A 10,908-nucleotide genomic window follows, 5' to 3' on the forward strand; every position below is an offset into this window, starting at 1 on the left:
TGCATTTGCTCTGCACTTGGATTCTTCTTCCCATTCAGATTGTGCCGACCTGCTGAGAATAAGATTAAAGAGATCTTCAACGGTCAGCCAAATTAATAGTTATATTTAAAGGAAATGTCAATTCCCACATTCATACCATAATCTTCAGCAAGAGAACAGTATGGCTGTTGTTCAAATGTTTTTGGGATTCTATTATTATCAAAAATGGTTTGGGCATTAAAGCTGGAACTGACAAGGAGATGGGAGGGACCATCAGCTTCCAGGTCGCTCATGTATAGTTTTATCTACTCATTCACAGGAAAATGAGCCAGTGGTCAGTGGCTCTCTGACCTGTCAAACTATGGTAGTAGCTAGAATATGCTAAAAGGTACTGTAACTCTATGGTTTGGTGCCAAGTATAAATGATACCTGTTTAAATGAGAAGAGAGGTAAGCATCACTTGCATACTTGGGCCAGGTGGCATTGGAGACCAGTTTAATCAAAACAATCGGTCACAGAACTGATACCAGGTTTGCGAGCTATCACAATTCACGACTGATCAATATGCACTCTTTCACTCATTTCTTCACAACTGACCATCTTTTTGTTTATTGCTGATTTAATGAAGAAGAGCCAAATGAGTTGGAATTGTTCTACAATGGATGATAACCTGATTGTCCTGATATAAGCACTGACGTAAATTCCCTTAGGTTGGTTCGAGCAGGATAATGGGGCATGGGCTCATGGATGTCATGGTCTGTATCAAGTCCGACCGGCTTATAGGTTGCTAGTTGAAAAAGGCAAGAGAGAGGTGATAAGCATCTTGCCACATTGGCACGTCCCAAGATGGTGAAGATCCAATTTATAGGCTTTTGTGGAAATATAAAGTTCAGCTGAAGGTGTGAGTTTTCTAGTGGCATGTCAGTAATTGTAGTGCCGGCTCATGCTGTTATGCATTGGAGGCATATTGGTCAGATTGCTTTTCCGGTGCAGACTGTAGGCGGGCATATGATACTGTCCTCTCCCGCCGTTAATTTGTCAAGAAAGCAACATGCATAAGATTGATTATATTGGCAATTACTGCCAACAGGGTGTGTTGAGATAAATGTTGATGGTGCTCAACTGCGCATTATGCTGACCAATCTCAAGGTGTCTCCAGTGTGGTGATCTAATCATCTAAGGAGGCTTTTATCGCGGTAATGTCCAAGTGGTATGATCCTATTCATGTTCTCTGGTTGCAGTGTTTAATTTGATTGTTGAGTTGGGGGGATTGATCATGTTATGGTGCAGAGGGACTGCCGATATCTCTAGTTTCACTTTGGTCTTGTTAGCATCGGGCGTCAATCTTGCATATCCTGGAGGAAATACAAGAGCTAAGAAAGAGTTTTGTTTCTTTTATTATTGTGTATGCTAAAACGATAAAACTAATTTAGCTACTCATCCGTGTGTAAAGCAGACAAACATGCTGTATGATTCGCACTTGGTTGAGTAATTCAATGAAAAGCTCATGGTCTAAAAAAAATTGAGTCAAGAAAAACAAAACATATACTTGTAGTTCACTTGAGAAAGTATTCTAAAGTTTTATTAATATTTTATTTGAAATTAAATATTATAGGCAAAAGGTTTCACCACAGGATAATATATTTATCTGTGAGTTGAGGTATTCATTTGTGTTGTATCCTTGCTCATAGATATTAGATTTGGTATGAGTGGACCAACTGAACCATAAGGCTGAATCAGCATGAAGTACGTGTAAGCACTAAGCAAACAAGGAGATGGTTACATTTAACTTGGACGTTTTTCAAAGCTGTCGGGCTAGTTGCTTCCTGTTACGCCATATTCTGTCCTTTTCAGCTTATGTCATACTGAGAGAAAACAAAATGAATAACAGAGATGCTGTGTTAATTGTCTTAATATCTTTTGCATAATCAAAGCTACTGGTGGGGCCGTTGATGCAGACTACTTAGCATAATGCTTATGCAACTGGTTCTTGAAATGGTGCCTCTAGTTCCATCATCCTGCAAAAAATTGGACCAATAGTAGGTTAATGTTTTGACTTGTAGCACGGTAGCTGGATTCCAATGCTTTACTATTAGTATTACTAATTCATTAACAACCGGGCAGGCCTTGAAAATTAAGTGGAGTTGATAGGAGGCCTAAGTGTCCATCAAACCTGCAGGCTGCAGCAGCACCGCTCCTCTTCTCTCGTGTTGCTTGCTTCTTCTACGGAGGGATCACACTCCAGTTTCAGGTCTGATCAAATTTAAACCTTCTTAATCATCTACAAACAAATTGACCAGAATCCTTCTCTTGTGGAACCTTAGTTTCTGTAGGATGCACAGTTTGCTCTTTATTTTTATTTAGGAATTTTCTAATATAATTTCTTATCATGTTTTTTGTTGTTCTGAACAAAAAGGCTCTACAGGACCAAAACTAAAACAGCAGTTGCATAGCCTTTTTGTCCTGTTGAGTTGAGGAAGATGTTGCCCCTTGAACACAAGCTGGATGGATACTGAATTGTTGTGCTTGTTGCTTTTAATCGTGGAAGCTAGGAGCTTCAAGATTTATTGTTCCTCTTGCTTCTGACCTTGCAAGCTAGGAGCTTGCACTGCAGGTGAATTGCGAGTTATGGGAGTAGTTCTTCTGGGTTTCTTTGGCCAACTGATAAGACGACGAGCTGCTTGTCTGCGCTGGAAGCAAGCCGGCCGAGCATCTTACCGCTGCAGCTAGCACCTTGACAATTTCTCAGTTCTACAGCTTTGTTTATATATGTTAATGCATGAAATACATGAGGATGAACGCCCAGTTGTTGCAAGGCCTGTGTTCTGATGGCATATGGAAGTATGTTCTTCTATGGTCATTCCAAGGCAATAGACATCATGGGTAAGCCCTATTGTTTTATTTTCCTAATCTTTATCACCAGATGCATGGGGAAATACACTATACGGTTCAAATATTGTTAGTAGGACAAACTATTTCAATCTTGTTTTTAGCACATCATGGTTTCATTCTTTCAATTGCTCCATTGGTTTCAGGATATTGACTTGGGGCGATGTTTATGTCGATAAAGTGATCACAGAAATCAAAGGAGATCTTTATGATAGCCCCATTGATAGCAAGAACCAGATAGTAATGTCTACTTTGTACAACAATGACCAGTACCAAAGCTATCCACTGTGCCCCATTGAGGCAGCATTACTGAGCATGTCCAGCCATACATACTCTCTAGGAGAAGAGTAAGCATGCTACCATAGGCGGTTAATTTCATTTTCTTTCTACTCCCTCCGTTTCAGGTTATAAGATGTTTTGACTTTGGTCAAAGTCAAACTGCTTAAAGTTTGATCAAGTTTATAGATAAATATAGTAATATTTACATTACCAAATTAGTTTTATTAAATTAATAATTAAATATATTTTTATAATAAATTTATCTTGGGTCGAAAATATTACTATTTTTTTTCTATAAACTTAGTTAAACTCGAAACAGTTTGACTTTGACCAAAGTCAAAACATCTTATAACCTGAAACGGAGGGAGTATCTGCTAAGCACTGTAGTAGCTGTAACAGTTCCAAACTTAACAGGCTTATTGGTAAAGTAGCGCTTACGGGACAACATTGCTGGATTTCTTCCTATGAGTTCTCTTCAACATTTATGTATAAGGTGAGTTAAGCTTACTGTTACTGTTCCATAAATCATGTAATATAGAGCTTGCATAGCACAGGACATGGTTTCAGCAACATTATTTTTCACTTCAGTATCACGAGGACTGGCAACTTCAGTTTGCAGCCGGTATCAAGGTAAGACAAACCTCTATCTGGTATCCTCTTAAATCAGTGTTTGCCTGTGGTATCAGGAATAATAGCTTCCTGCTTTACTAACCTGACAATTAGTATTTCTTACCTGTAGACAATTCTGTTTGTACCAGTGGTTCCTCATGGGGTTCTTCAACTGGGCTCTTTAGATTTGGTATGTTCAGCTTAACTAACCTTTGATAACCATGTCTTGGCCACTTGGCCTACTTACTTTTACGATTTTAAGTGAGGAAAACAGCATTCTTGTGGTTGAATCTTCAAGTAATGGTTATGTTAGGAGCAATTATAACCTAGATTAATGTTGAGGCTCTCATTATCTTCCAGCCAAAGGTTTTAGATATCTTACTGCATAACTCATTTGTATATTTTACTTTCCAAATTTTCAACCATCAGGTTCCAGAAAGTTCAACATCAGTGGCACTCATCAAGGATTTGTTCTATAAGCTTTATGATGCCTCAATATCTGGCAGTCCTTCAGGCACAGGGTTTGGTTACTCAAATACTGGGAGACAACCTGCTGCAATGCTACCAATGGATTCTCCAGATGTTGTGCCCCATAATTTTTTTCGTTCCATAAAGAGTTCAGCTCAGCTCTTGAACAATGATCACCTTAGTCTCCTACATGCCTTTCCTGTGTTGGAGTTTGCATCAACAGAAGATAGCATTGTAAGCATTTATGACACTAGTCTAACAGCTTGCGCGGTTGAACCCTTGGATGGTAATGACAGTGATATTTGGACCAATGTTCATGAAGAGCTATCTCAATTTACTCGCTGCAATACAGCCTCTGAGGCAGATAAGGCAAACATAAGCTATATGGATAAGTTGATCAATTCAGATAGCAAAATGAGCTGCAGATCAGTAAGTCATGCGGAAGATCCAGGATATGGTAATATCGATCACTTTATCCTGACAGAAATGGAACGTGAAAATCAAGAGCACATTAACAACTATACCAGTGTAAATGATTATGCTGTGACTTCAAATCCCTCATTTCATTCAGAGCTGCACAAAACTCTTGAGCCAATCTCCAGGGAGGAACGTGAAGACTGCATGTGGCATATCAGATATAGACAGCAAGAATCTACAAGCTCTGCGCTCCTTCAAGAAAATGGAAATAAAGCAGGATTCGACAAACAATGTGAAAACAACGATTATGCAGAGCTGTTACTAGATGCTATAAATGACCAGGTTATTTGGGCATCAAACAGTGAATCTTCTCATTCAACTGATTCTCCAGTTTCATGCGCAACACAAATTCAGAAAGATGACCATGTACCGAGACTAGATGAATCATCAGTTCCGAATTTCCCAGGTGGTCAAGACTTTTCACTTATCTCAATCGACGAAGGCTTCATGAGTTGTACAATGACTGGTTCTTCCCTTACAGAAACTAACAAGGCCATCTTGGTTGAAGAAGATTTCATTAGTGATCCAATTGAAGGCATGCACAGGGAAACAGTCGAAATAAAGGGGAGATGCAGAAAAACTGGGCTCCATAGACCAAGACCAAGAGACAGACAATTGATTCAGGACAGGATGATGGAGTTGAGGCAGCTTGTTCCAAATACATCAAAGGTTCAGCTTCTAGCATTATTTGATGTCTCACCTTCCACTAAAGATGTTTTATTTATCTGTTTGTTTGTTTTATCTTTTGGCAACGAAGAAGCGAATGGATTATTGACTGTATCTTCTTTTTACAAATTAAAACAGTGCAGCATTGATTCTCTCTTGGACAAAACCATAGCACACATGCAGTTTCTCCAGTGTGTATCAGAGAAAGCCGATAAGGTGCGCGCGGTTGTGCTTCTCCAGAGTTGGATCTCTTGCAAATTTTAGTCTAACATTAATGCCTAATTGCTTTCTATTGGAACATGATGGTGCGAGAGCAGCTTGAGAAAATAATAAACAGCGAGGGATCGACCAAGAGGCAACCGGGAAGCTGTCCTCTGAAAGTTGAAGTGCTCGATCAGCCGGGTCATCTCCTCCTGATCGAGGCAAGTGATGCTGTTAGTGTTAGCTAGCTAAAACAATCGATTGGCTTAGCCAAATACTAGTAATTAACATTTTGTATGTATGGCAGATGGTGTGTGAGGAGTACGGTGTGTTTCTTGAGATTGCGCATGTGATGAAGGACCTTGAGGTGACCATACTGAAAGGGTTGCTGGAGAGCCGTTCAGACAAGCTCTGGGCTCGCTTTGTCATCCAGGTACTTCTATTTAGTACTTCCTCCGTTTCACGATAAATCATTCTAGCATTTTCTATATTCATAATGATGTTAATGAATCTAGATAGATATATGTCTAGATTCATTAACATCAATATGAATGTGTGAAATGTTAGAATGACTTACATTGTGAAACGGAGGGAGTAGTAGTAATCACTACAACTACGGAAATCCAAAAGAGACTGATCAGAATCGATGTGATGCATCTTACAGGCTTCACAAGGCTTCGACCAGATGCAGATTCTATACCCACTGATGCACCTGTTGCAGAAGCAGAGATGGAGCTGAGCTCTACCATCATACATCTACCATGGGTCTGCATGTTGATCATTGTGGGCTTGTTCAATAATAGTATGTTAGGCTCCGGTTTGATAGAATAATCTACTGCATGCATACTGCTGTCGCCTGCTTTCTTGCTAGAATGTATGTAACCACAGGACATGAATGTATGTTATAAACTTGTAACAAAATACAGATATAGGCTATCAACAAGCATTGCAAATTGGCATCCATTGAAATGCTAACACCACATATAATCAGCAGATACCAATCATAACATCCAATCCACTGGCAAGGTTAAAATCTCTGCTGCGAAACGGCGTAGTCAAAATAGGAAATTATTCACACGGCAAGAGGTTGGTTAACGGTGTCCAAATTAAACTTTCACCACTAATAACATGACAGCACATCACACAAACTACGATCATAGTGTACAGTTGATGGCAAGCATAGAGAGGAGGAACCAAGAAGAAAGCCTACATTAGTTCTAACCCGGCTAAACCCTCCTGCGGATGCGCCTATCACTAGCCTCCACGCTCTCCACAGGATTCGCTCCTTCGTTACCACCGACTCCCCTCTTCCGGTTGAATGACGCAGCATCATCATCCACTACTGCGACAGTAGCTAACAAGTCAGATAGCAGGGACGGGCATGTCTCCTCCAAGTAATTAAATCCTTCTGTCTCCATCACAGCTGCAAAATCACAACATGAAAATGCCAACAGATAAACACAAATATGTACATATACATTTTTGGACAACACCACATATATAGCTTAACAGAGCAAATAATAAATGCAGGCATAAGACACAACATTACAACTCATCATGGAAGTAGTGCTGATGAAAAATACAACCGCGTAAACATCGGTCCACGGAGGAGGCATGTAAATGGCAGTTTTTAACAGGAAATGGTAGGAAAGGTCTCCAGTATGTAAATCAAAAAGGAAAGAATAATGTACAAAGCCACTTCGAACTTTCTATTAAAAGAGTTTGCAAAAGTGCACTGAAACCGTTAGCACGAATTGGAGGGGTACCGATCAAACAAACTGCATGTGCTATTGATTTTCTACTGCATGTCACATCTCCTCTGGTTCATATATAGTCCATAAAAATGGCCGGCCATTTGCAAATCCAATACGGCTACAGAATTCAACTACTTAAGGTTGTGACATTCTTCTCCTTAAGTTTATATGGTAACTTGTGTCACTTCTAGTGAGCTCGTATTCAAAGGGATTAGAATTTGAAAAAGAAACCAATTACAACAAGTGGTCTGTAGAAGTTGTCAATAGCTTTGTATAATGATTACTTAGGTGCTTCGATTCAGATGATGTGACTAAATGTTATGGATTGGCTAAGGTACGTGTCCAAAGACCGAGGGATAGGGCACTCGCCCTCTAATAGTGGCGGCAGTGCTTCTCCCTGAGATTCATCGATTGCTTGATAATAGAGTACACGGGGTCCCTTTATATTCGGGGAGGGCATACTTGACATCCAAGGAACTAATCTCTAGTATTATAGAAACCAATACAATCCCTATCTTTAACTTTCTAATGAACCTCATCTAGTCATCTCTTTGCTAACTAGATAATCCCCTATCTTCATTTGACTTGTTCCTAATTTATCATGCCTAAACTGCTGCATGGGCCTGGCCCATGCCCATGACACTTAGAAAGGAAACAGAAAATAAACACCCGAAAAGGGAAGTCCCATCAACCCTATCAACATTAAAAAAAATGAAATAAAAAGGCAAGTAATACTGCACCACACATCCTATTATTGATATCAAATCGTTATTTGCTACAAGCTTATCATTATAGGGCAATTATCCTTCCAAAATACATGGCACTGTCTTGTTGCCTACATTTGCATAAGGCACAACCTAATTGGCTGTTTTGATTGTTTCAGCACTGTTGCACTCTGGATCTAAACCAGGAGATGAAATATTACTGATGAACCTTTGGTTGGTAGGGAGACCACTAAATACAATAGCACAGCAGAGAATTAGGAAATACCACAACAATTATTTTTTATTTTGTCAGCCATAAGGTTGTTCTGTTGCAAAAATAGGAAAACAGGGTACACACAGCATTATGTTCTTTCAACAAAGGCCTAAAAAAATTAATCCAGAGAGCATAGTACATACCTCCCAGATTTTCCCGAACAGCAGTGAACTTCAGACAAGCAGATTTCAGCTGAGTACAATGATGTTGTTCAGCTAGGGCTAAAGTTGTTGCAACTGTTTCAGCAGTGAGTTCATCACATAACTTTTCCTCGCATAGCAGACGTAGCCGATCTAGTCCATATCTGTCAGCAGCCGCCAACAAATGCTGTACTACTACTGTCGATGTCCAAGTTGAGACAGATCCAGCTAGTTCATGAATACTAGGAAGTTCATCAGAGTATATGAAATTCACCATTGCCTGCATTGCGGGGGGAAATTGCATATTTACTGTGAGGGGATATTTTCGATCGAATGACAAAGCATACAATGGCATGTGGCCTAGGAAGTAGACATGATCGAGAACATGTTTTGTGAATGAAACAGTAGATAGAAGTAAAGATTAGTAAGATGCTCAACAAGGAAGGGATTTAGGAGTGCACAGGATAGGAAAGTTGTTGATTCAGCATGTAGCAATTACCTTGAAGACAAGAGGTTCTACATCCTCGACAATGACTGTGTGTAGGTCAGGATTCCCAATAGGACCAAAGAATTGGGCTTTGAATACAGGGGAGCGGGCAGCAAGAATCCACTTGTGCGCCTGGACTCTTTCATCACCCACCTCAAAAGATACGTCACAGCCGATGCGGAGATTGAGGAGGTTGTTGAAGCAACGGCCCATGTCGGATGGAGGAATATTGATGTGGATGTTCTTTGGTGTTTCGAGACGGTTCTTGACGACGCCTACAGTGCAGTTCATAACGAGGCAGTCGTCCTTGAGAAAGTCGGATGATTCTAAGAGTGATCTTCGGTAGAAGCGCTTGTAGCCCCTAGTATGTATGTATAAGAGATGAATTGAATTGAATTGCTACATAGAAGAAACATGAATGAATGGGAATTGGGAAAGCAAGGGATAATACCACATGGAGCCTCGGTACTTGAGGGTGTAGGGTCCGGCCTGGAGGGATCGGTCGAAGTGGGAGTGGACCTTGTGGCGGCCGCGGCCGGACTGGTCGAGGAGGGTGAGCTCGAAGAGGGCGCGGACGTCGGCGCCGTCGGAGGCGAGGGCGACGAAGACGGAGACGTAGTTGGCGTTGTCCTCGGGGTTCTTGCCGTCGGGGTAGAGGTAGACGGCCCAGTGGTAGCCGCCCACCGCGAAGGTGTCGCTGCTCACGTACCGCCCGGCCCCTACGCCCTTCGCCATCGAGAACCCCTTCACCGTGTACTGGTGAGACCCCCGCACCGTCTCCGTCACCGACCGGGACCACGACGCCGCCGCCGTCATCGCATCCAACCCTAGCTAAGCTCGATCGATTGCCCTCAAAAAAATGGGGAATCACTAACCCTAATTCCAAATCCAAATCCAAATCCAAATCCTCCTCCTCCTCCTTGATTGAATGATTGGATTCGAGGATGCGGCGGCGGGTGATTTTTTGGGATTCGATGGCGATGACCCTCCCTCCCTCACGAGACGGGGGTCGGCGTCGGCGTCGGGGGACGGTCGCTCAGCCTCAGCTGCTGCCTGCCTACAATACAATACGCCCTTTCTCTTAATTCCTTCTTTCCTTCCTTCCTTTCTTTCTTTCTTACTCATGAGACTATAAAACTATTTTAAATAAAATGTATGTACAAAATATTCATAATGTTTTAGTGGTTGTTATGTACCATAATCAGACATGTTCAAAGGTACCATTTCCATTTGTCATTATCATATTGCTCAATTTTCACAGCCACGACATATCCATCTTAGCATCACGATAAATTGTTACAGGTATCGTTAGCTATATCACCTTACATTCGACCAAGGGTTCATTGGGTCTCTCTATGACGATAGGTTGCTAAAGAGAGGTGCTATCTGCTGGGAGATTTAGTGTGGGTCTATAACAATGGCGGCCCCTCCCTACGCGTGAGAGGAGGTGAGAGTCACTTAGTCGGTAAAATTTCTACTCTTACGCACCTTCTCTCTCGCTCGCTCTCTTTACTCTCTATAAAACTATTGAATTTGCAATATTTTTAGGTTGCTAAGGCTAATATTCCAAATGTAACATGTTTTACTCTTGCCAATTAATACTTCTCTAACACTAGTCGTTTTCGTAATTTGTAAGCACCTTTTTAACCATTTCTCCATGATTTGTCCTTTGTCAATGATAGATGCTATCGCTCTTATAAATAAAAAAATACAAATAAAATGTAGAAAAATAATTTGAAATATTTTAGTGGTTATTATGTAACGTCGAACAACTTATATGATCTTGGAGCTATGATCTTGCATGACCACAAAATATATACTATATGATTTGAGCCACGTCCTTCTTCATCTGGCCACAGCGGCAATTATATTGTTGGTGTGCCATACCACCCTGCCTCCGATCAACGGGCAATCGTATCGGGTCTCTCCATCAAGGTAGGATGTCGACACTAGTTAAGTATGCAGAGCTATCAAGCAAAAG

At 41.0% G+C, this 10,908-nt stretch overlaps 2 protein-coding genes across 15 annotated transcripts; one reads left to right on the forward strand and one right to left on the reverse strand.

Annotated features, from left to right (window-relative positions):
• Positions 1–610: 610 nt before the first annotated feature.
• Positions 611–6,531, forward strand: LOC4342169 (transcription factor EMB1444). Of its 14 annotated transcripts, none has more exons than XM_066312127.1 (14): positions 1,043–1,189; positions 1,914–2,018; positions 2,104–2,230; positions 2,396–2,862; positions 3,015–3,215; positions 3,547–3,640; positions 3,736–3,777; positions 3,887–3,946; positions 4,186–5,107; positions 5,183–5,370; positions 5,506–5,583; positions 5,685–5,789; positions 5,876–6,001; positions 6,233–6,531. In XM_066312127.1, exons 4-14 carry the CDS (start codon positions 2,759–2,761, stop codon positions 6,305–6,307), a joined length of 1,995 nt encoding a protein of 664 aa, XP_066168224.1. In that variant the 5' UTR covers positions 1,043–1,189; positions 1,914–2,018; positions 2,104–2,230; positions 2,396–2,758; the 3' UTR covers positions 6,308–6,531. The 14 variants fall into 14 exon arrangements, with proteins under 14 accessions (XP_066168217.1, XP_066168215.1, XP_066168213.1 ...); XM_066312128.1 differs by having other exon boundaries at positions 3,562–3,640; XM_066312118.1 differs by having other exon boundaries at positions 1,030–1,175; positions 1,914–2,022; positions 4,186–5,370.
• LOC4342170 (BTB/POZ and MATH domain-containing protein 3) lies at positions 6,532–9,982 on the reverse strand. The gene is made up of 4 exons (XM_015791105.3): positions 9,379–9,982; positions 8,940–9,288; positions 8,444–8,720; positions 6,532–6,991 (listed from the first exon to the last, which is right to left on the reverse strand). Exons 1-4 carry the CDS (start codon positions 9,741–9,743, stop codon positions 6,795–6,797), a joined length of 1,188 nt encoding a protein of 395 aa, XP_015646591.1. The 5' UTR covers positions 9,744–9,982; the 3' UTR covers positions 6,532–6,794.
• Between the last annotated feature and the right edge of the window lie 926 nt (positions 9,983–10,908).

This window comes from Oryza sativa, chromosome 7, assembly GCF_034140825.1.
Source record: "Oryza sativa Japonica Group chromosome 7, ASM3414082v1".
NCBI lineage: Eukaryota > Viridiplantae > Streptophyta > Magnoliopsida > Poales > Poaceae > Oryza > Oryza sativa.